The following is a 24,567-nucleotide window of genomic DNA, read 5'->3' on the forward strand; positions in this document are numbered from 1 at the left end:
CACAGTGGTTGTATTTGTTGATACAATTTTAGAAAATGTCATTACTATACACAGAAAATTAATCATGTAAAATAAATCAATAGTGTTCTGAACTTAAGAAAGAAAGAATTGATGTTAACTCTAGTTGGCTGGGATGGACAATTTCTAACTGAACATTTTTACAAAGGAAGAATACATTTAGAACAATCAATATTTACAAAGTTAATGAGCAACTGAAAAGATATATAGATGCATACAACAAAGATTTTTATTTCAATTATCCACAAAACAATATTACAACATTTTATAAAAATATTAAGTCTTAGGTTACCATTATTTATTTAAAAAAAGTGTTTGTGCTAGAAGGCTGGTTTTGCCAACTTTTCTTTTTTGGTAAGGGTTAAAGTTCAAAGTTTAGATAAAAAAGATGAAAGCTGTTGGGAAAAAAAATCTTCAAATGTACAAAACTGTTTCTTTTCTTGACAATTTAAAAATACATAACAATTTAAACTGAATACACATTAAGTTAGTGTTGTATTTTTACAAGTGTTATTATAAGAACTGCCCCATTCAATTCGTTTAAAATCTAAAGAATGCCATCAACATTTCCTGCCTTATTTTTCTGACCAGAATTAGTATATAAACATAATTACCCTTTGAAGACTGCTTAGAGAAACTACAATACCACAGATCACATGAAGCCCTTTAAAACATTCATGACACAAACTATAGACACCAGGGCAAACAACGACGACACTCTTCTCGGGAGATCCTTTGAATAGGTTAAGTGGAAAAAAAGTAGAACTTTTAGTACCAGAACTTTTGCCAACTTGTATAAAGTTCACTTGTCACATTTAAAAAGAGTTAAATTTGAACATAATTTACCATGGCACAGAACTTTAAATTTAGTGATTAAAATGATGGACATTTAAAATTATATGCTGAAAATAGAAAACTTGATACAATGCTTTAAAGTGTAACTATAAAGCACAGCATTTAAAAAACATAAATATTAGACTTTTAATTTATTTAGCAGACTCAGCTTTTTCCTTGCTAGACCCTTAAACCATTAGCACTATTCAATTCAAATTAATACTTCATAATTTGAGTTAGAAAAACTCATTTTTAAAGTTTTACTTCTGTACTTTAAACTGGAAAAAAATCCCCCCTTTAAATTACTATTACTCAGAGTATGTATTCTTCTTCAAATTGATTATATTATGAAAGGAAACTATAACCATCAAGTATATTTGAAATGTAAGTGAAGTTTCAGAAATTTGAGAATTGCAGTTCTAAAAAGGTTCTGTATAAAATAGGGCCACTGAAATTAGTGTTAAGCCTTATCTTCACTATTTTGAGGATGTAAAACTTATTTAGTGTATATGTTAAGAAAAATTAGTTTTACAATCATACTTCATAACTTTTAAAGTCTCAGAAACAGCTAATGAGGTGCTCTGAGTGCCATCAAAGCCATGATGTCACTCCATAACACCAACATTAAACACTCCATCCCATCCCAGTATCTGTAAAATTTTCACATTTTCTTCTCTCATATTTATTTAAATACATTATCCTGTCTCTTATTCTATACTCAATACAAGCAAAGTGCATTCAAGTTCCTGATCTAGTGATGTTTTCTATGTGTGGAGTCCATCACCATAAAAACACATTTAACAACACCTCACAGTACTCCATCTATTTTTTAAAATGGACTGCTTAAATGCTGGACTTTTATTTTTATGCTATGCAAATACTAAGATTTTCCCTGGAACTGGATATAATTTCAATTGTACATTGCCTTAAGACAATCAGTACAATCTTGCAAATGATAAGCTCACATTCTGGCTACTTTTATTATGAACAATTCAAAACGATGAAAGTAAAAAAGCTGTCTCTCTACTTTCCAGTTCTACGAACTAAGTGTGAACATAGGATATTATGCTTCCAAATTCCATTTCTGTGGTCTAACATTAAATCAAGTGTTTGATGTTGTTTATAATCTCCTTTCTGCTTTTGGAAGACTTGGCCCATTCCACACAAAAGGAGGTCTGTGTGAAGACTGCATGGCAACTGTCAAATAGAAAAACAAAATGAAACAAAAACCTAACTTTTGAAAAAAAAATGCAAGAGATTTTTTTAAAAACTGGAATGAAATTATTTGGTCCCATAGAGTTCTTTGATTTTAAATTTTACTATGGTATAATAGCTCAAATTTTGTCCATATCAATAAATAGTTTTCTCTGAGTTTTTGGGAAGGAAAGGAAGTGACGAGTAAACAGTAGTCTTGTTGCTCTTTCTTACCATCAATATCTTAGCTTGACGCTCTTTGGACCATGAAGTAAGTTATAAGATGTATCATTGGTACTTTAGAGTTTAACACTTGGTGGGAAAAACTGTTTTGTGCAACCATATCTGGAATTCCAGTTTACCATAGAAACATGAAGAGTGAAGAATATCTTCTCATTCCCGTGCATAACAAACTCCCAGAAGGTCTTTATGTTTTGGCAGATCTGCACACACAGGCTACTTGGATTATAAATTTTCTCCTGGTTGGTACTGTGGCTCTGTAGCAGTGAAGTAGTCTTCCAAGAAGGACTGAATATATTCAAATGTTGGTCTCTCATCAGGGTCCTTCTTCCAACAAAGATTCATCAAGTCATGGAGGGATTCTGGACAGCCCTGAGGGCAAGGCATCCTGTACCCTCGCTCTACTTGTTCCAGTACTTCACGGTTTACCATACCTAATGTTAAGATTCAAACGTTAAAAATAATGGTCCTAGCCACAAATAGCAAAACAGAGTAAATGTCCTAGCCAGTAACAAAAGACATACTAAGTTTATCTAGTGAAAAGACATTTTCAACAGAGAATAGGATAAAATTTAAATATCAATTTATACAAAGAAAAGTTGAGAAATGATTATATGAATAATCATTTATATATGTATGTGTGTGTGTGTTTATATTTATATTTTCCCCCCGAGACAAGGTTTCTCTGTAGCTTTGGACCCTCTCCTAGCTCTTGTTGACCAGGTTGGCAGAGATCCGCCTGTCTGTCTCCTGAGTGCTGGGAATAAAGGAGTGTGCCACCACTGCCCAGAGATAATTTATATTTTAATATATGACCAATTATTCATTCCATTTAAACTTTTACTTGTAACACAGTATCTTCAAATGCCAACTAAATTTGACTGAGAATTTAGGGTGATTGGTATTTTCTATTACCATTTAATAACCCCAACTTTAACTAATAAGGAATTGAAACTAAATTAGGAGAGAATTCTAGTTTTATTTTTGTGTATACTAACCACATAACTATTTCACTACTCTGAGTTTCCTTATCTATTATCACCTATTTGGATTTGTCTTATTACACCATTCATTTCTTTTGTTCTTTTTTAAGTTCCTTCCCATGTGCACTGTCCCAAGCTAGCAAGCTTCTCTTCTAGACACTGACTCATTATGATGGTGAAATCATCTAGGAGAAAACGTCTGGGCATGGCTGTCAAGGATTATCTAGATTAAGACAGCCTCTAGAAACACCTAGGAGGGACTATCTTGGGTAGGTTATTTGAGATGGGAAGACGCACTTAACTGTCGGTAGCCCCATTCTATGAGTTGGGGTCTTGGGCTGAATTTATATTACACTAGCATTCATCTCTCTCTGCTTCTTGACTAGACACAATGTTACACTTCTACAGTTATGACTCATTCCTATGACAGAATAGTACCTTCAATTGTGAGCTAAAATAAGCTCTTCCTTCCTTCCTTAACTCAGGTATTTTATTCCAGCAACATATAAAACAACTAATACATTTGTCAAGCCAGCAAAACCTTGACTCTTTCCCACATCCCATTATCAACCTTCACTGCCAGTCTTACCCTTGCCAGCAGTAAGACTGTTCACTGACTATGACTGCTTTAAAACAATGGAATATGATAAAAAAACCCTATGGAATATGATAAAAAACTATTTCCATTTTTAGTTATGACCTTCTAAAGAATAACTGATTCCTCAAAATACTTAAGTCTTAAAAATTGAAAGAGAATGTTTTCACCAAAGAACCTATCACTTTTTAGTGAAATCCAATATATTTTCTGCTACAGAAATAAAGCCAGAAGTTGTTAGACACATGCGAAAATGACCAAATTTTTAACATTCAATGAAACCGTACTGTAACTGGAAACCTTCTGTTATTGATCATATATGCCTAGAGTTTCTGTACTTCTTAAAGACTAACATTAATTAGTCTAAATAAGCCTAAACTTACAAAGCCAACTTTAAGTATCAATCACTTCTCCTTTTTGGAGGTGGGGGTACTGGAGATAGAACCCAGGGCCTTTTACTTTTAAAAGATTTGTTGTATTTTTAAGAGAGAGAGAGAGAGAGAGAGAGAGAAAGAGAGAGAGAGAGAGAGAGAGAGAGAGAGAGAGAGAGAGAGAGAATGGGAGAATGGGAGAAGAGGGGAAGAGGAAAGGATGGGGAAAAGAAGAGAGGCAAAGAACAAGAACTTGCAGAGTATATAAGGCGGCATTGGAACTCTTGGAGCTGAAGTTACTGGCAGTTGTGTATGGTATAATGTGGGAGCTGGATCTGAGCTCCAGTTCTCTATCAGAGTAGTGCACTCTTAACCACTGTTAAGCTGTCTCTCCACTCTCTGAACCCAGGGTCTTATGTATACTAAACACATGTTCTACTACTGAATTATACTTCAGTCCTCATTACTAATAATTTTCATTCAAGATTTGACCCTTCAGAATTTTTTGATAATCAGAACTATTCAGAGTTTTATGTCAACAAATTTAAAAGTAAAGCATGGCAGAAATGACCTCCCATCAATCTTCAGAAAAACAATCACTTCCTCAGAAGCACTTGAAAGATTCTGAGTAAGACATTAACTTCGGAGTGTGGCAGGAAGTCATTTCTTTCATGCCTGCTCTTTAATAAAAAGATGAAAGACCGTAACACTTCATACTTAAAACAGATAGTAATAATGGCTTTGCACTCCGTCAACAAAGTATTTCATTACTGCTTATATTTGTTGACTTTTTTTGGTAAAATAATAGTAGCTGGTTGATGCTGTATGTTAATTCTCTTCAGTAATCAAAGATGGACAATATATAATCTTTTCCTGTTTGAAGCTTGGGAATCTGGGGGTTCAAATGGTAGCTCAGTGGGAGAGTGCTGGCTTAGCGCATACCTGACCCTAGTACTTCCTCTGCCAAAAGAAAAAAAAATCTACAAACTATTTATATCCTGCTTATTTGAATGTTTATTTATGCATTGTACACTTACAGATATGTAGTTAGTTAAACATTTGGACTTTTATGTTTCCCTGTTCAACTGACCCTTCCTTTCATCAATATTCATTGATCTTCGTCTCATTTTTGCAATATTTCTTGCCTTGAAGCTCACAGCTGTACAGGTTTTCTTTTGGCTGGTATCTTGAATAGTATATTTCTCTCCAATCTCTACATTTTAATCTTTTTGCATAGCTTATATATTTAAAGTATATCTCTTAAAAATAGTACTTACTATATGGGCTGGAAAGATAGCTCAATGGTTAAGAGCACTACAAAGTCATGAGGACCATCCATAATCCAGCATTCATATAATAAACTGGGTAGCCAAAGTATACTTGTAATACCAGCTCCAAGGGCAGCGATGAGGGGTGAGGCAGAAACAGAAGGATTTCTGGGGTCTGCTAATTTCTAGCTTAGTCAAGGAAAAAAAAATATGAGCCTTAGGTTCAATTAAAAAGACTTTGTCTCAAAAGAAATATGAGGAGTGATTGGGGTGTATTAGAGGTAAGTGTTTATGCATATATTTAAAATCTGTTTTTTATGCATATATTTAAAATATTTAGTGCACTTACAAACAATGCAATTATGGGTAAAGGTTTAACTATTCCTCCTCCTCCTCCTCCTCCTCTTCTTCTCCACCCCCTCTCCTCCTCTTCTGAGATCTGGTTTCTCTGTGTAGCCCTAGCTATCCTAGTACTCACTGTGTAGACCAGGCTGGCCTCAAACTCAAGAGAACTACTTATCCGCATCCTGAGTGCTGGGATTAAAGTATCTACCACTGTTAGGTTTATCATCCCATTTACTTGCTGTTTTCTCCATCTATTCTTTTGTCCTCTTTTTATTTGATTAAAGAAAAAAAATCACTGTTCATCATTACATTCTACTGGATTTTGTTTTTTGTGCTAGGGACCAAGTGCATGCTAAGTGAGCATTCTACAGTCCACATAGTCTTCTACTGAGCCACATTCTACTGCAATTGCAATATGCTTTTCTGGGGCTTATACTTTACTTTAAAGGAGTATTTTTTATAATCCGTAAGTATTAACAGAAAGTCAGAACTATTTCCTACTACTATTTTACACCCTGTGACCTTTGTGTTATTATCATGGAATTTATTTTTCCTTTTTACTCTTTAAATATTTTTTTAAGTTTTAAGCATATGGGTGGTTTTGCTTGCATTTATGCCCATGTACCACATGCATGTAATATGCACAAAATCCAGAGTAGGATGCTGCTTCCCCTGGAACTAGTTATGGGCAGTTGTCAGTCACCATGTGGGTGTTGGGAATGGAATCCAGGTCCTCCTGGGGAGCACTGAGTGGTCACTCCAGCCCCATTGAATTTATTTTTAGATGTATTATAAATGTGGTAAGACAATATTGGTATTTTACAAAAATTTTTTCCAAAGCACTTTAAAAGCATAATTTTTGGCAGGGTGGCTTAACATGTAAAAGTGCTTTGCTACCAAACCTGGTGACTTGAGTTTGAGGACCAGAATCTACATTGTAGAGAGAGCTAACTCCTACAGGTTGTCCTCTGATCTTTCCACATGTGCATGTGCACACACACACACACACAAATAAAGGAGAGAGAGAGAGAGAGAGAGACAGAGAGACAGAGAGACAGAGAGAGACACTAAAGATATTTTACCTGTTTCCAGCTTCTGTATGCAGTGAGGAAAAGGCAAGTATATACCAACTTCCCATAGCTATTTGGCTTTGATTTTTATAGTCTGGTAATGCTAGTAATGCTATACCTGATTGAAGTACACCGAATTTCCTTTATCCTGCTTCAAGTTCAGAGTTAACAAAAACTATTTTTAAAGAAAAACTATTTTCTGGCTAGTCCTTTCCTAGTAATAATTATTACTGTTCCACTCTCCCATTTCCTAGAACTCCAGGTACAGAGAAACTAGACCTTTCCACTGTGTTCCACTTAGTTCATACATTGTCCTTCCCCACACATCCCCAGGCATTTAATCTACACATTGCCCTGAGAATTCTTCTAATAATGAACCTATGAACCCACTAATTTTGTCTTCCATGTTTTATAGCTCTTACATGATATTTACTTATTAGAGATAGGGTCTTGTTAAACAGCCCAGGGTGGCCTTGAACCTTGATCCTTCTGCTGTAGCCTCCTAATTGCTGGGACTAAAGTGTGCACTGCCATATCCAGCTTTGATTATTTCATTTATAGATTCCAATTCCACTGAAATTCTCCAGTTTTTCTTATCATTTTGCTAACCACTTCTTTCAAGTATTGTTAATTTTGGTCATGTACACCTATAGGACCAGCAGTTTGGAGGCTGAGACAGGAAGATCACTTCAAGTTTGAGGCCAGCATACCTATTTTAAATAGCAAGATCAATGAAAGCTTGGGTGACAAAAGGATGCCCTAACTCAGACAACACATACACATGTGTGTGTATACACACACGCATATACACTATGTGCACATACTTCACAAACACACCATACACATACATAAACCATACTACACCTATGTGTACACACACACAAAGTACTAATTTGAAGTTCTTTACTTAGTTTATGACTGGGCTCTCTTTAGGACCTAGCGATTTTCAATTCATGAATGAGTCATCTATTTACTTATTTATATTTTGGAGACATGGTCTTACTGCGTACTCTGCTGGCCTGGAACTCACAAAGATCGATCTGTTTCTGTCTCTCAACTGCTGGGATTAAAACATGCACTATCACACCTGGTTTGTGGCAGTTTGGATGAGAATGACCTCCATAGGTTAAAATATTAGAACGCCTGTCACCAGTTAACTGAAGTGTTTGAAAAGGATTTGAAGATGTGGCCCTGTCAAAGGGACTGTGTCACTAGAAATGGGCTATCAGGTTTCAAAAGCCAATGCCAAGACTAATGTGTCTCTGCCTGAGGCCTGATGATCAGATGTAAAGCTCTCAGATACTGCTCCTGAGCCAGACCTGTCTGCTTCTTGTCATGATAACCAAGGACTAACACTCTAAAACTGTAAGTAAGCCCCCACTTAAGTGCCTTCTTTTATAAGAGTTGCCTTGGTCATGCTGTCTCTTCATAGTAATAGAACAATAATTAAGACATGGCTCATCTCCCTATACTGAAATCAGCAGTTCTCAACCTGTGGGTCACAACCCGTTTGGGAGTTGAATGATCCTTTCATAGGAATCGCATATCAGAAATCCTACATATCAGATATTTATATTACAATTCACAACAGTAGCAAAATTATAGTTATGAAGTAGTAATAAAATAATTTTATGGTTGGGGGTCACCACACATGAGGAACTATACTAAAGGGTCACTGCATTAGCAAGGTTGAGAACCACTGCACTTTTACAGAGAACAACATCTTCCATACACAGATGTACTTTGTGCTGACATTCTGAATCACACACTATAGATTATTTCTTTTTCTTCAAGACATTTGCTGTTGTTTTGTTTTGACAGCAAACCTACTGTCAAATCACCTAGTTCTTACTTGGCAAGACTTGGCTTTAGGTTTTCTTTAGTTTTGCCTTTCCTACTAGAGCATTGCTGTCAGAAAACAGTCCAGGAATGGAGTTATGTGAGGAGAATTCTGAGTACTTGTGATAACACAAAATAAGACCAAGAGTCTTGTGACCTCAGCTTCTTCAAAAACAAAATTATTCTTGGAATATGGTTTTGTGCTACTCCTGGGTTTGCTCCTCCCAGGTGTAGCACAAGAGTGAGTTTACTTCAGATAACTCATTATCGCTTGCTGTTGCTATTGAATTAAATGTTTAAACCATGCCTCTATGGAAATTTTATACAGCTTGAACTCATGAGAACTTTACTCATGTGACCTTTCTTAACCCACAGAGCACAAACTGTCTGTGGTGCTGAATAAAGTTGACGTGAGACTTTAGTCCACCTCATGTACTGACTCCATTCCCCCTGGATCCACCACCTCTAGAGTTGTGACACATTGCCTTTTAGGGTCTCAACAAAAAGCCTAAAATGTTCCCGAATGTTCATTTTGGCTGGGCAGGAACTCTCTAGCACTCTTTGCTTTTAGTTCAGCTCAGCTTTCAGACCCTGAGTGCCTGCCTGTTTTCTGTTAAATCTCCTACCATAGCCTTTACCTGTATAGGTGAAGGCTAGGAGAACCTACTGGAAAAGGCCTAGAGGGATTTTTAAATGCAGAATTTTGGAGTTCTTTCTTTAGGAGCTTCCTTTTTAAGAGCACCTGTACTTCTTTCTCCTTTGTTCAGAAAACAACAACAACAAAAAACAAAACTCCCCAAAACAAAATTGATGTCTTCATTTGGACTTCATCAATATTCCCACTTAGAAAATGTTAAGAAGAAACATATTATTAACATAGGTGCCATTTTTTTTAAAAAAAAAAAAAGATGGCATTCTTCCTTGGCGGCTGTGAAACATAAAAACAACCGTACTATGTATCTATCTATTTCTGCGGTTGTCTGTAGTGAGATAGTAGATATTAAATTCTCTACTGTGGCCAAACTTAAAGCACACCACGATTAAAACTTCAAAGTGAAATAATTTAATACAACTGTTTTTTCACCTCTCTGGCTATATCTGTCGATATAGAGAGGAAAGAACTCGATTTTATCCAGCATTATGATTAAGTAGTAATAAAAGAAGGACAAAGGATAAAATAAACCCAAGGGAGTGCTCATACTGCTTGACTGTAAAGTTTAAGAAGAGGGATTTCATGAAGAGGACGAGGATCTGGAAAAATTGGTACCAAAACATTAAAGATCTTGTTACAGCTGGAGTAGAAAAAGATGGAAAGATGCAGAGCAGGAGTCAGACAAGGGGCACAGGAATTGTGGTGAGGAGAGGACGGCAGTTTTAGGTATTGTGAAGGTTGAAAGTGAGAAACGACAAGAACACAGGTGGAAAGTACTCAAGCCATGAGAGAACACAGTATGGGAAGAACAAATGTATGTATGTATGTATGTATGTATGTATTAAAAGGAATACTGTGTCCTTGCTGTATACAAGCTTTTCAGATTCATGAGATCCCATTTATTATTTGTTGTTCTTTGTGTTATGGTTGCCCTATTTAGAAGTCTTTTCATGTGCCAATGAGTTCAAACCTTCCCCCTACTTTCTATTCTATCAGACTGAAGGTATCTGATATTCTGTTGAGATCCTTGATCCATCTGGTGATATGTATGGATTTATTTGGATTCTTCTACATGGAGTCATTCAGTTTGACCAGCACCATTTTTTCGAGATGCTGCCTTTTCTCCAGTATGTACTTTGGCTTCTTTGTCAGAAATCAGGTGTCTGTAGGTATATGGAATTGCGGTCTTCAAAACAAAAACAATCTAAGTAGTCACCAATATTAGGGAGACAGTATCCCAACTAAACAATTTATACCACCAAGTAAAACCACCAGTGCCAGGAATGTTGGTGTTGGCCAAAGGAGTCCCATAGAAACACTTCTGCTAAACATCACAGGCTACTGCCAAAGCTATTGGTTGTATTCTACAACCTGATGGTAAGGCCCTATTGCTAAAGAAAACACTTATGACATCGAATACAGAGAATCTGGCACCTAACTCGAAGCTTTACCCCTATTGATTAGCTTTCAAAGTGCTGGAAGGTACTCTGCATGTGCCAGAAGATAAAGGTCATCAAGGTCACCCAACTACCTACAATAGCAACCTGCCTGCAAGACACACTGGTGCAACAGTGTCACAAATGTTATGGGGATAAACACTTTTTGTGCGGATTTAAGGCACACTCTATGAGATGGAACCCATACCTGACACCATTAAAGTGGCCAAGAAACTAAGACTAGAAAAGCCTAGGGGAAAAACTTCTATTTGGCTAAAGGAACATAGTCATCTAATGACATAGTACTATATCCATAGATCAGCATCTCACTTAGGTCATATATGAGATATTTCTTCTTGCATTGGAATCAACAGAGTCCCACAATTGGAAAATGTACAGAGATTGAGATATTTTAGAAAATTCAGTCCTAAATGGGAAGCCTTCATTAAAGCCCTCTCCTTAAGTTTCAGGAATTGATGTGGAAGAGGAAGAAGAAAGACTGTACAAACCAGGAAGCTGGGGTGAGTGGCAGAACTGTGGATGAAATATAAAATGAAATTTAAAAAGGAAAATAAAAAAAGAAAATACTCAACGGGAAAAAAAAAGAATTGTAAAAGCTAGAGGAGATAGTTGACTCCAAGGAAACAGTGTCTTCCAGACACAATAGGACTGATGCACATACGCACTCACAGAGACTGAGGTAATATGCAAGATTTTCACAGGTTCAAGACAGATGGGGTCCCTGAAAAAAGAAAGCAGACAGGGCATTCCACCTCTAACCAATAAGGTATTTTCAACTGAAGACCTGCAAACGAAGAGAAACACCAGTTTTCTCTAATGGTGTGTCACTTTATGTATCAATCACACTCCAGGGCAGACACTACTGTAGTGATATTTTGTTTGTAGCCTAACAAAAAAAGCTTGCCTGAAGATCAGAGTGGCAGAGCAATGCCACTGAATAGTCACAGAGGCTAGGCGGTGGTGGCAAACACCTTTAATCCCAGCACTCAGGAGACAGAGGCAGTGGATCTCTGTGAGTTCAAGACCACCCTGAGCTACATGAGATTGACTGTGTCTAAAAAAGAAACAGACCTCACACAAATGTGATCCCAGCACTTGGGATCACATGCCTTTAATCCCAGCACTAGGGAGGTAGAAACAAGAGTGTTATGGATTGTTGGAGAGGTGTGTGTGTGTGTGTGTGTGTGTGTGTGTGTAGCAAAATTCTAATTTTTCTTAATAAGAACCCAGAGTCAGATATTAGGGGGTAAAAGGTGAGAGATCAGAGAAGCAGAGCAGCCAGTTACTAAAGAGACTACCTTTTACCTCTACTGAATTCTCAGACCACGAGGGCAGTCCTGTCTCAGACTGCATGCTCTGACTGATCAAGACTGCATTTCCAGACTGCTCTGAGCTCTTATTTCCTCCAGCCTTATATTCCCCTCTCTACCCAGCCATATCCCTTCATGTACTAATATTTCATTTGTATTTTAATAAATAAAGATTGAAGATCAGAGAGTGAAAGAGCCCCACTAGTCAGACTTACAGACCAGGCAGTGGTGACACACCTTTAATCCCAGGAGCCATAGTAGTCTGCCACAGAAACTGGGTGGTAGTGGTACATGCCTTTAATCACAGTCCCAGAAAGGAATAGAAATGTGAAAAGACAGCTCTTAGACACAGTCTCATTCTGAGATTCCTAGAGGCCGGATCACCATTTCAGGTATAAATCGTAGGAGCCAGTGGCTGGCTGTTTTGTTTTTCTGACCTTCTTGCTCAACCCCAATATCTGTCTCAAGGTTTTTATTAATTGTGTTATACCTTCCTGTCTCCACCTCCCTAGTGCTGGGATTAAAGGCATGTGACTTCCATGTACTGGGATTAAAGGTGTGAGCCAACACTACCTATCTCTATTTCTCTTTGAGACTGGATCAATCTAGTATAGCCAAGGCTGGCCTTGAACTCACAGAGATCCCTCTGCCTCTGTCTCCCTGAGTCCTGGGATTAAAGGTGTGTGCCATCACTGCTTGACCTCTAGTGACTTAGTTCTGCACTCTGATCTTTAGGCCAGCGTTATTCATTAAAACATAAACAAATATCATCATAGGAATATCCTAATTTTAGTAAGTAAAACATGATCATGAATTAAGACAGGAGTGGAGTCTTACTGGACAGAGTGATAAGGAATGACCATTAGGTGAGGAGAACTTGTATGGGTTAAGTGTCAGCACATAATGAAGGGATGTGGATCAGAGAATGTGACAACATAGATCTACACCTGCAAGTACTAAGGATGGCATGTAAGAGAAGATCATTATAGCGATTCTTTCCAAAAATTGTATTTTCTATGCTTTCACACTCCTCAAATGTTAGGATACTTTACTTCAGTGGACATGTTTGAGAGGTAACAGGTTGAAGTAATAATATTCAATTATAGCTAAATTTCAATTAGACTAAAATTTCTTCTGGCTCCCAAAAACCTGTATCAATGTCTTAATTTTTTGAGTAAAATAGTTTGTTTTTTCCTCTTATTACTAAAGAGGATACATTGCTTCTCAAAACAATCTTTTGAGTCTAGAACACCACACTTCTAGAAAAAAATTATTTGGGGGAGCAGATATAACTTAGGATATTTAAGATATGCTTCTGATGGAGAGAACAGATATAAAAGGCATTTTTGGAAAACATCTTAGAGGAGAAAACTGAAGTGAATGTAGGACACACCTCCTGTGCTTGCTCAAGGATTCCTGACCTTATGAATTGCTACATACTCAGTGCCAAAATAAAGGAGTAGCAAAGAAGAAATAGTCTCTCTCCCTTACATGTTTGCTACATGTACCCCTCATTAAAGTCTATGTTGAGATAACAACCAAAAAAAATTAGAAAAACACAAGCTTACCTGGATACGGTACTCGCCCCTTTGTTACCAATTCTGTCTGTAGAATTCCAAATGACCACACATCTGACTTTATAGTAAACCGACCATACAATGCAGCCTCAGGCGCTGTCCATTTGATTGGAAATTTTGCACCTAAAAATAATGTTGGCAATCTTAAATGTTTTAAAAGAGCCTATTTGTGTAAATGTGAGGTCAAAGGTCTAATCTCTATCAATATCCCAATTTTTTGTGTCATACGTTTAAGTCTTCACACACAGAAAATATGTGGAAAATTTCACTGACTTTAAATTTCTACGTTAAATCTGGTTTTTTTCTTATATTTAATGATATAAAATATTGCTAGTGGGAATAGAACATGATCCAATAAGACAGCAGTAGAAGTTTTAATAAGACAAAAACATGAATTATAATATTGGAAACGTGGAGGAAGAGCACATGGGATCCTGATCTTGCTGTATTTATCTTAGGCTAGTCTTAAATTCTCACAATTGTGGCCGGGCGGGCACGGTGGTACATACTTTAATCCCAGTAGACTGGAGCAGAGGCAGGTGATCTCTGAGCAATCTACAAAGCAAGTTCCAATATAGCCAGGGATACATAGAGAAACCCTGTCTTGAAAAAAAAAATTCTCACAATCCTGTGTCAGCCTCCTGCAAACTAGGATTACAAACATTTGCTCAATCTGCTGCTGTTTTGTGTGTGTTTGTATATATAAGATAAAACTTCATGCATGCACCCCTCTCTCCCTCTGTATGGCTTTTTGAGAGAGGGTCAGCTGGTCTCTAACATGCTATCTATTAGAGAATGACCATGAACTTCTGATCCTTCTGCCTCTAACTTCCAACTGCTAGGTTCAGAGACATGAGACACTACACTATTATAAAATATACAACTTTAAATTCACTTGATGTCCAAAGGCTGTAGCCATTTATGGTTGAAGACCTAATCTCAGTCTAATGGCTACTGGCTCGTAATCTTTTCTGTACTTCTGTGCTATCTTTGCAGAAGCTTTTACTATGCTATCACATTTTTTATTGTGTATTTGTGTGCATTCTCATGTACCTTGGCACTTGTATGGATGTCAGAGAACAACTCTGTGGAGTGGCTCTATCTACCTTTCTTCCTTTAAGAGTTCCATCCAACAAACTCAGGTCACCAGGTTTGAGTAACTAGCACATTTGTCAGCTGAGCCATTGTACCATCCCTTGTGTTATCATGTTTAAAATATATGTTATCTTATAAAAATATTTAGTCTATGACTTTAACATACAAGCATTTTGCTAATTAATATAAATACACAAATAACACAACTTTCATGAAATTTGTGTATTTAAGCTAGTAAAATTTGAAGTGCTGTATATACTCAAAGTGATTATATATGTATGTGTGTGTGTGTGTTTTAAGGTAGGAGTTCTTAGGTATGAAAACAGTTCAACTTTTACAATAACAAGGCTTCATTAAAGAGTGGCAGCTAAATTTAGCCTTCAACAAATGGTTAGGATTTTCTAAGTAAGGACTACAAGAATGTATGACTAGTTGGAGGTAAGTATACATAGGGGCAGAGACAGAAAAGAAGTGGAAGGATGGTGAGGTGACTCAGCAGTTAACATCTCTCACTCCAGTTCTAGGGGATATGACACCCTCTTCTGGCCTCCATAGGTACTACATGCAAGCAAAACACCCACACACATAAAATAAATCTCTCTCTCTTTTTTAAACTGCATCAAAATCATGGGTTTTCTACTTTGGCAATGCTAACTATTCTGGGCATAGAATTATTTTGTGAATGTGTGATTTTTATGCCGTATGTTACAGCATGATTATCAGTATCTTAGCCTCTACCCATCAGATGCTGACAGTAGCCCTCAAATTCGAATAACCAAAAATGTTTCTAGGTATTGCTGATGTCTCCTTGGGGTAGGAAGAGATAATGTTTAATTGGGAACCACCTCCAACCTAAGAAAATAGTTTAAATAACAACTTACCAAGTTTGTTTTTTAAAAAAAGAGAAAACATTTATCTGGAACAAGGGGATAGCTCAGTGTGTTAAGTGCTTGCTGCCTCTGTGGATCTGAGTTTTGATTTCCAGAACCCATGTAACTTGTGTCTGTAACTTCAGTGCTTTTACAGTGAGAGGGTAAGTGGAAACAGAAAAATATCAGGGCATTTGCAGGCAGCTAAACCTGGTACTTATCCTGGGTAACAAGAAACCAATCTCAAGATGGGAGAGTAATACCCAAAGCTGTCCTTTGACCTTTGTGTGCTTGCTGTGTCATATGTGTGCCTGTACTCCCAAACACAAACACACATGAAAACACCAAGAATAAATAAAATCTACTGCTGCCATCCTAAAGGAAGTACCAAGGACATTTTATCCGCTATATTTATAATACAAAAGTATCTCGTCATGTTCTTCTTTAGGAATTAGCTATTAAACAGCCAAAGTATTATTTATTATATATAATTGTATGAATAATATCAATGTTTCTGAGTTCTCTGAAGCAATCTAGAAGTCTGTTTTCCTTCCTTCCTTCCTTCCTTCCTTCCTTCCTTCCTTCCTTCCTTCCTTCCTTCCTTCCTTTCTCTTTCTTCCTTCTAAGACAGGGTTTCACTGTAGCTTTGGAGCCTGTCCTAAAACTTGCTCTGGAGATCAGGCTGGCCTTGGACTCACAAAGACCCACCTGCCTCTGCCTACCAAGTGCTGGGATTAAAGGTGTGCACCACTACCACCTGGAAAAGTGCCTTGTCAAGACTGGGGCTCTCATTTTTGCTACTGTATTACCTACTCCTGGTTAGCTGGCCTGCTAACTTCTGAGTGAGCCTCCTGCCTTCATGTTCCATGTCTCCCCACAGGAGGGCTGGGATTAAGGGTGCAGATCACCGCATCCAACTTTATGACATGGGTTCCAGGGGTCAAACAGGCCACCAGGCTTTGTGTTCCAAGTGTTTTTTACCTGTTGAGCCGTTTTCCTGAACTCCTACCCACCAAATCCTGTTGATCTCCAACAGATTTCATAGATGGAGCTGCTTTGCTACATGGGAAATGCTCACACAGAAGCACTTTGTCTACCGATGGTTTCACGCCAGGTCCACATGAAAATGCATGTTACATGCTGAGCAAAAAGGCAGTGTCTCTGTCTAGATGAGCCCTGTTTTCCACAAAAGGCTCTTGCATCCACATCCTACCCTGATGTGCTTTGACAGTCCAGGTAGGCAGGAACCTTGTTATCCACTAGAATTATTGGTATTGCATAAAGTCCTGGGTGTTAAGTAAAATAAGCATAGGGTATAAAATTATAAGCATCTATATATGTTATTTTACCTTGTCTTGCTGTGTACTCATTGTCTTCAATTAATCTTGCTAAGCCAAAATCTGCTATTTTGCATACAAGATTTTCTCCTACAAGAATATTAGCAGCTCGGAGATCTCGGTGAATATAATTCATTCTTTCAATATACGCCATACCATCAGCAATCTTAAGAGAGGAAGCACAATAACATGCAAAATATAAAAAAAAAAGCAAAATATATGATGCAAAGGGAGGATACTTTTGGTTAAAGGGACTGCTGAAAAATCAGGTATCCCAAAAAAATTACAGTAACAGACACAATCCAGAAGACAACAGAACAAAACTAATTTTTTAAAAAAAGATTAAATTAATCTTTACACCCCTAATACTGCAAGTAAAAATCAATCAACACATATTTTGAAGATCAATATTTTATGCCCAGAGTACATCCAGTCACATCACCTGCACAATGTCCTATTGTCTTCTTGTCAGTGGTCAGAAGAAATCTATCACAAGAGGATGAAGTCTGGAGTCTCTGGACAAAAACTCACACAGTCCATACCAGACACAATCTAAGGTGCTGAAGTACGAACAAACTAGCTTGTAAGTCAGATGTACCCACAGCCTGTTTTCATATACCTTGAGAAGTGTTTAAAAAAATGGCTTTTACATTTAAAGGGCTATAAAACTAATGAGGTCCAATAGGGTTTGTATGTAGCTCACAAAGCCCATGCCATTTATCTAACTATTTTATTAAAAAGGCTTGCCATTTTTCCAAAAGAAAGTGCCTAAGAGCCTTGAATGTACGGTCTGGCATATTCCTGTCTCCTCTGGAATTTGCTGGCATTATCAAATGACTTTCACTAAAAAGTAAGAGCTACAGAAGCAAGCACATAAACTTAAGACAATAAACAGTGCCTTCAATATTCTTCAACAATCTTAAAAGAAACTTTGCGACAAAAATTCAGAAGTACAAAAGACTAATTCTTATCTGTATATTATCTGAATTCTTATCTTAGACAAACAAAAAAAATAGCATATATCTTCAGGTTTTAAATTTTGGAATAACCCATATCCACCTTAAATTTCTTTCCTTTCTTTCTTTTCTTTTTTTCTTTTTTTGAGACAGGGTTTCTCTGTGTAGTCCTGGCTATCCTGGAACTCACTCTGTTGACCAGGTTGGTCTCAAACACCTGCCTCTACACCCTGAATGCAGCTATTAAAAGCATGTGCTACCATCACTCAGCCTAAATTAATTTTCTTAAATTTATCTGCTGAAATGTAAATACAGACTTTGTATTTGTGGAAGCTCTATGTCAAAGGTCGTATAATATAGGGCAACCAGAAGAGCTGCAGTATTCTAATACTTAAGAGCTCACACTGAACTACCTCTAACGTTCCCTCTTCTTCTAAAACTGCAGAATTTCACTGCACCAATTTTAATATTATGCTAAGATTTTTCTACATTTTAAACATATGCTTTTAATTCAAATTGATACACATATATGCATACCTGAGCAGCCATATCAACCAGCTGTGGAAGTTTCAAATATTTTCCATCTCCTTCTTTAAGGAAATCTAATAAGCTCCCTGTAAGAGACAGAAAGGTATCGGGGAAAAATATGAACATTACTTTAAAATAGAAATGAATAGGCTTCAATACCTTAAACAAATCAAACCAGAAAAACTTCTGTTTTTTTTTTAATGTATTTTGGACACTTTTGGAAGTATTAAAGACTCCAGAGGAGTCTCAAACTAAAATTTTAAAACTTCTCTTGATCACAGATTTTAAAGGGACAAAGTACCACTTCCCATTCTGACAGAAAACATCACCACTTTAGTCATCGCCCCCACACACTTTGATCAAGATTCTGTGATGAATAAAAGACAGCTATATATTTTAAAAGTCAGTCGAGGGGGCTGGAGAGATGGCTCAGTGGTTAAGAGCACTGGCTGTTCTTCCAGAGGACTCGGGTTCAATTCCCAGCACCCACATGGCAGCTCACAACTGTCTGAAGATCTAGTTCCAGAGGATCTAATACCTTCACACCAATGCACATAAAATAAAGTTAAACAAACCATAGAAAAAGAAAGAAAGTTACAAAGCTTGCAAATAAATCATAAAAAAAAGTCAGTTCGAGTCTAGTATTCAGCCAACTGAGAATATCATGGAGTAGTTACAATTACATAGAAGCAGCTCATGATGGTGCGATGAATAGCTCCTGGTGTCAGGAGATGGCACTATGGGTATAGGAAAGTATGATGAACTCAGCAAAGTGGAAGGTTAAGAAGGGAGGTTTGGTTAAAAAGCATACAACATCAGATAAACCCAAAACAAGACATATTTTTATAAAACCAAAACAACAAAAATACTCATTTTCATAAGAAAGGCTGAGAATTTCATATTAAAAGATACAAAAGAGAGATGGCAACTGAATGCTGGGCTTGACCATGGATTCTACACTAGATCAAGAAAGTATAATTGGTAGAACTGGTAAAGACAGATGTGGGTTGAATCAAGCATGAGCATATAGAAGGTTGGAGTGGCCAAGTTAGCACACAAAAAAGTGACACACTTTTAGCACACACCAAAAGTTAGAAAAAGGTGCAAAATTCAAAAAAGTTAACATTGCAAAGTCCGTGAAGAATACTCCCAGCCAAGATAGCGCTGAAGGGTGGCAAGTGGGGAGATCCGCCTTATGAGCTGTGCACTTCCCCTCCTCAGCCAGGGCTAGTCGTGTGGGCAGCTGGCTCAATTCTGCGCTGGGGTTCACAGTGGGACCCCACAAATAGAAGAAACAAATTTTGAGGGGTGAGAATAATATGAACAAAACTCATGTGCAGGGCTGGGGCCAACAAAGCTCAGTGGCAGAGTGTGTTCTTAGGATGTACAAGACTCTGGGCTTGGTTGTCAGCACAACAGTAGGAAAAAAACCACCTATGGAAATTAAGAACAACAAGAAAATCTGTCTGCAACAATAGGTTTCTGATAAAGCACATGAGCCAATAAGCTTTAAAGGGTTAACAAGGTTTACTGTTAAGCAACTAAATATCAATGACTGAGGAGTTATTGCATCTTAAACCCAGAAACTTTTATTATTTTATATTTGAAATCTCTCACCTGGAAATAATCATATTATTTTATATTTGAAATCTCTCGCCTAGAAATAATCATAACCAAATTATGTAACAACACAGAATTCTAGCATTTTCTCTAAATTTTAAAAGACTGATATATTGAACTATATGGATGCTCCATTAGTCTTACCTCCATTTGGTTTTTTCAAGCTACTAATATCTTGATTTAAATTTCTTTCTTTTCCTTTTCTCACTTCCTCTTCTAATTCATTTAATGCACTCATTCAAATGCCATAGGTAGCAGTTGTTTGCAGCCTAAATGCCTTCCAAAGAAGACATATACTTTGGATCTTTAGATATATTTTAGCTATAAATTAATAGGTTATTGGTTTTAGTCCTTTTAGAGGGATTTTTGTTTCTCTATCACCATTAGTAGGAACTATATCATCAGCCAACATGAACTACTAGAGAAGGTGACATAATAGTAACTTAATTAGTCTAATTCAAAAAAATAAAAATAAGCCAGGCAGTGGTGGTACATGCTTTTAATTGGAGCACTTGGGAAGCAGAGGCAGGTGGATCTCTGAGTTCAAGGCCAACCTGATCTACAGACTGAGTTCCACAACAGCCAGGGTTACACAGAGAACCCTGTCTCAAAAAAACAAAAACAAACAAACAACAACAAAACAAAGTACAAAAATAAAAATTTTAAAATAGACCCGATTAAAAATAGGTAGATTCAGACTAACCAGCATCATTTAATCACTTACTAGCTCCTCTTCTACCATCATTTGCCTACTTTTGTCCCTGGCTCTAACGCGCAGTTACAGTTACAGAAGAGCTCACCTGTGCACTTAGAAGGTGGGAAGGATGAGAACAGCTTCTGCAAGTCCAGTGTGTAAGAACTGTGTTTTTGTAAAATGAGATAAAAATGATTCCCTTCAATATCTCTGCCTTAGTGCTATAGTTTAACACTTTAATTCAATTTGTCTATATTTTGACTGCTCTAGCAATTCCATTTCCTTTACTTAAATCTACTTTCAAAAGACGCACTCTAATTTTCCTTTAAAGTTTCATAAGGTCCTATGGGAAAACTAGGAAAAAAAAAAAACACCACTACTCAATTAAAAAAAAAAACCTAACATTTCCTTTTTCAAAAGTCTACAGAAAAAATCTTAAGTAAGAAAGTACTATGACAAAAATCTGTATGTATAAAAATAGAGGGCCTGCAAGAGGGCTCAGGGGTAAAGAAAGATATCTGCTGCCAAGACTGGTAACCTGAGTTTAATCCCCAAGACCTGAATGGTAGAAGAAAATAGTCGACTCCGTCAAGCTGTACTTTGACCTTCACATATGTGTCACGGCACCCATACATATATGTATGCAAAATACATAAATAAACATAATTTTAAAGGAAAAACATGTATTCTGTGAGCTACATTAGCAATTTGCCTGCCAGGTATACTCACTGGAGCAATGGGGCATGAATGTTACAACAGTAACAAGAGTAACATTCATCCATCTTTTGGTTGGACTTAAAAAGCGCACTTCATGAGACGGAACCCATACCTCTGAGAGGTAGATCATAGACCCCCAGAGAAAATGTCCAATTATTGTATTAAATGAACAAAGCAATAAAAAGACTCCTCTACCAACATACTGTTATACCCACACAGAAGTGTATCACTGAGTCTCACCAGAGAGACAACTTCTTGCAGTACATGGATCACAACTGGACAAAATGCAGAGAGTGAAAGACTGAACACTGAGGTCTAAATGGGATCACACCCTAATTATTATCAAAGCCCTCCCCCCTCAAGGCTCAGAGATCTATGCGAGAGCCAGAGGTGGTGGATGACTCCACAATAACAGTATTTTCCAGACACAGCAGGTCTGATGCACATATGAACTCCCAAAGACTATGACACAAGTTCAAACCAGACAAGTTCCCAACAAAGAGAAGGGCAAGTGGGCACATAATCCAACTCCTTACCTAGAACCTATTTGATTGACAGCTTCAGGGAAAGGGAAAAATTAGTTGTAGGTTTTTTTGTTTGTTTGTTTGTTTTCCTACGGAGAGACAATGGGTATTTATCAACCACACCCCAAGGAAGGCTGCATGCTCAGGAATAATTGGCCAACAAAAAGCAGACTCCAAGGTCTTGTTTTAATTTTGTTTTGGGTTTTTCTCGTGATTTTTTTTCTTTTTTCTTTTTTAAGAAAAAGAAGAATATAAAGTTGGGTGGCTAACTGGGCTGAGTGGGTATCCGGGAAAGAATACAAACAAAATATAATGTATGATTTTTTTAACCTAAGAAAGAACAGAAATAAAGTCGTTTAATTGCAACAGAACCATGTAAAAGACAACTCATATGTACATACCTTTTGCCATAAACTCGGTGACAATATAAATTGGCTCTTCAGAAACAACTGCATACAATGGAACAAGTTTATCATGTCTTAATTTTTTCATTATCTGAGCTTCTTGAAGGAAAGCTTCTGGCATCATTGTACCTGGCTTCAGGGTTTTGATTGCTACCTTTGTGGTTCCGTTCCATGTTCCTACGAAAACAATTTATTTTACTCTTTCATTATTTGTATTTCTGTATCTGAGTCTGTATTTCAAGGGATTTTAGATCAAAATTCAATCAACAATAAAAGTTATCCAACATAATTAGATACATACTGTACATATTTTATCATATTTTGCTATTTTAATTTATGGTTTCACAATAACCAAATAAAGTAACAACAAAGCTCAGGTTTCTTACCCATCCACACTTCACCAAAGCATCCTTGACCCAGTTTAACCTCCAGTCGCAAAGATTCTCGAGGGATTTCCCAAGCATCTTTTGCTAGACCTTGAGTCTGGGGTTTCACAGTTGGACACACAGTTGTTAACTTGTGGCATAAACCATCAGCATGTTCTAGATAAATGAATAGGGTACACTGTAAATGAATTACTTTCAAAGTTAAGACAATTAGTGTGTGTATATATACATATGTGTGTATATACATATATTACGTATATATTTACATATGTGCACAAATATACATACATACACACACAGACATAACTGATTATTTAGTTAGTTTTTCAGACAAGATCTTAGTAGGTGGTCCTGACTAGCTTGGAACTTACTATGTAGACCAAGTTGGCTTTGAACTCAGTGATGTCTCTTCTTCTATGATTAAAGAATATGCCACCATACCTGGCTTATTATTTGGTTTTTAAAAATAGCTTAAATCATTGAATTAAAATCTCCAATCAGCTCCTATCAGCTTTACTCTAAAGCTACACATACAAGCTTTCTATAAGAAGTATATACAAGTGGTCAGGGAGTGGTGGCGCACGCCTTTAATCCCAGCCCTCAGGAGGCAGAGGCAGGTGGATCTCTGTGAGTTTGAGGCCAACCTGGTCTATAAGAGCTAGTTCCAGGACAGGCTCCAAAGACACAAGACTGCAAAACAGAATACTTTTCAAAGGTCCTTGAAAAGAAAAGAATGTCTATATTTCCTATAGGTTTATTTGCTTGGATAAGAAATAAGAGTTGTCCTCACAAAATAGAATGTAAGGGATTAATGTCTACCCCTGAAGTGCTCACCTACCTGTGTAGTGCTTCACCAGTTTCTGCAAAGTATCAAACGGAGCTCTGGTAGTGATGTAGTATCCACCGTTGTCAAGTTTCCTGATTTTGTAATGCTTCACATTGTCACCCCTTACCTCATCCCAGTCACGAATAGAGAGGGAATAAGCACCTGGGCGGGGGGGGGGCGGGGAGGGGAGAGGAACATTTTCACTCCAGCTTCCTCAACCTATGCCTAATGCATGTTATGCACATATTAATAAAATATTCATACCTTTAGTGGTTTCACTTTCTCTGACTAAGAATATACCTCGCTGATTCCCAGGATTCAGAAGTAATCTTTCAGCATCTTTTCTCCCCATTTTTCCAAAATACCATCTGAAAAAAAAAAATTCATGATGTTTTGAGGTAAAAGGTATGAGGATCAGAAAAATTACATACATGTATCAATAAGAATGGAGTGCAATAGCCTGGTACTGGTAGCACACTCCCCTAATTCCAGGCAGATACAGGAGGATCTCTGTGAGTTCGACGGCAGCCTGACCTTCAGAGTGAGTTCCAGGACAGTGAGGGCTACACAGAGAAAGCCTGTCTTGAAAAAGAAATAATCAAACAAAGTATTAATGTTAGATCAAGTATAAAAATATTTTAACTATGACCCAGGTAGTAGTGGTGAATGCCTTTAATCCCAGAATTCAGGAGGCAGAGAAAGACAGATCTTTGTGAGTTCGAGGCTAGCCTGGTCTACAAAGTGAGTTTCAGGACAGCCAGGATTAAGAAGAGAAACCCTGTCTCAAAAAAATGAAAAAACAAAGAGTCAAACAAAACTGGAAACATGCTCTAACGGTTTTTCTGTTAGAGTAGTTTT

At 37.2% G+C, this 24,567-nt stretch overlaps 1 protein-coding gene across 1 annotated transcript in view; it reads right to left on the minus strand.

The window, feature by feature from the left end:
• Nucleotides 1-223: 223 nt before the first annotated feature.
• Nucleotides 224-24,567, minus strand: part of Yes1 (YES proto-oncogene 1, Src family tyrosine kinase) — a 67,383-nt gene continuing 43,039 nt past the window's right edge. The window contains exons 5-12 of the mRNA XM_048433653.3: nt 23,974-24,077; nt 23,722-23,871; nt 22,884-23,039; nt 22,495-22,674; nt 18,548-18,624; nt 17,067-17,220; nt 13,745-13,876; nt 224-2,720 (exon numbers count right to left, since the gene is read on the minus strand). Of these exons, the coding sequence (XP_048289610.3) occupies nt 2,512-2,720; nt 13,745-13,876; nt 17,067-17,220; nt 18,548-18,624; nt 22,495-22,674; nt 22,884-23,039; nt 23,722-23,871; nt 23,974-24,077 (1,162 nt within the window). The 3' untranslated portion in view covers nt 224-2,511. The remainder of the gene's footprint in view (nt 2,721-13,744; nt 13,877-17,066; nt 17,221-18,547; nt 18,625-22,494; nt 22,675-22,883; nt 23,040-23,721; nt 23,872-23,973; nt 24,078-24,567) is intronic.

The sequence above is a fragment of the Myodes glareolus genome, chromosome 27 (genome assembly GCF_982192425.1).
Source record: "Myodes glareolus chromosome 27, mMyoGla1.1, whole genome shotgun sequence".
Classification (NCBI taxonomy): Eukaryota; Metazoa; Chordata; class Mammalia; order Rodentia; family Cricetidae; genus Myodes; species Myodes glareolus.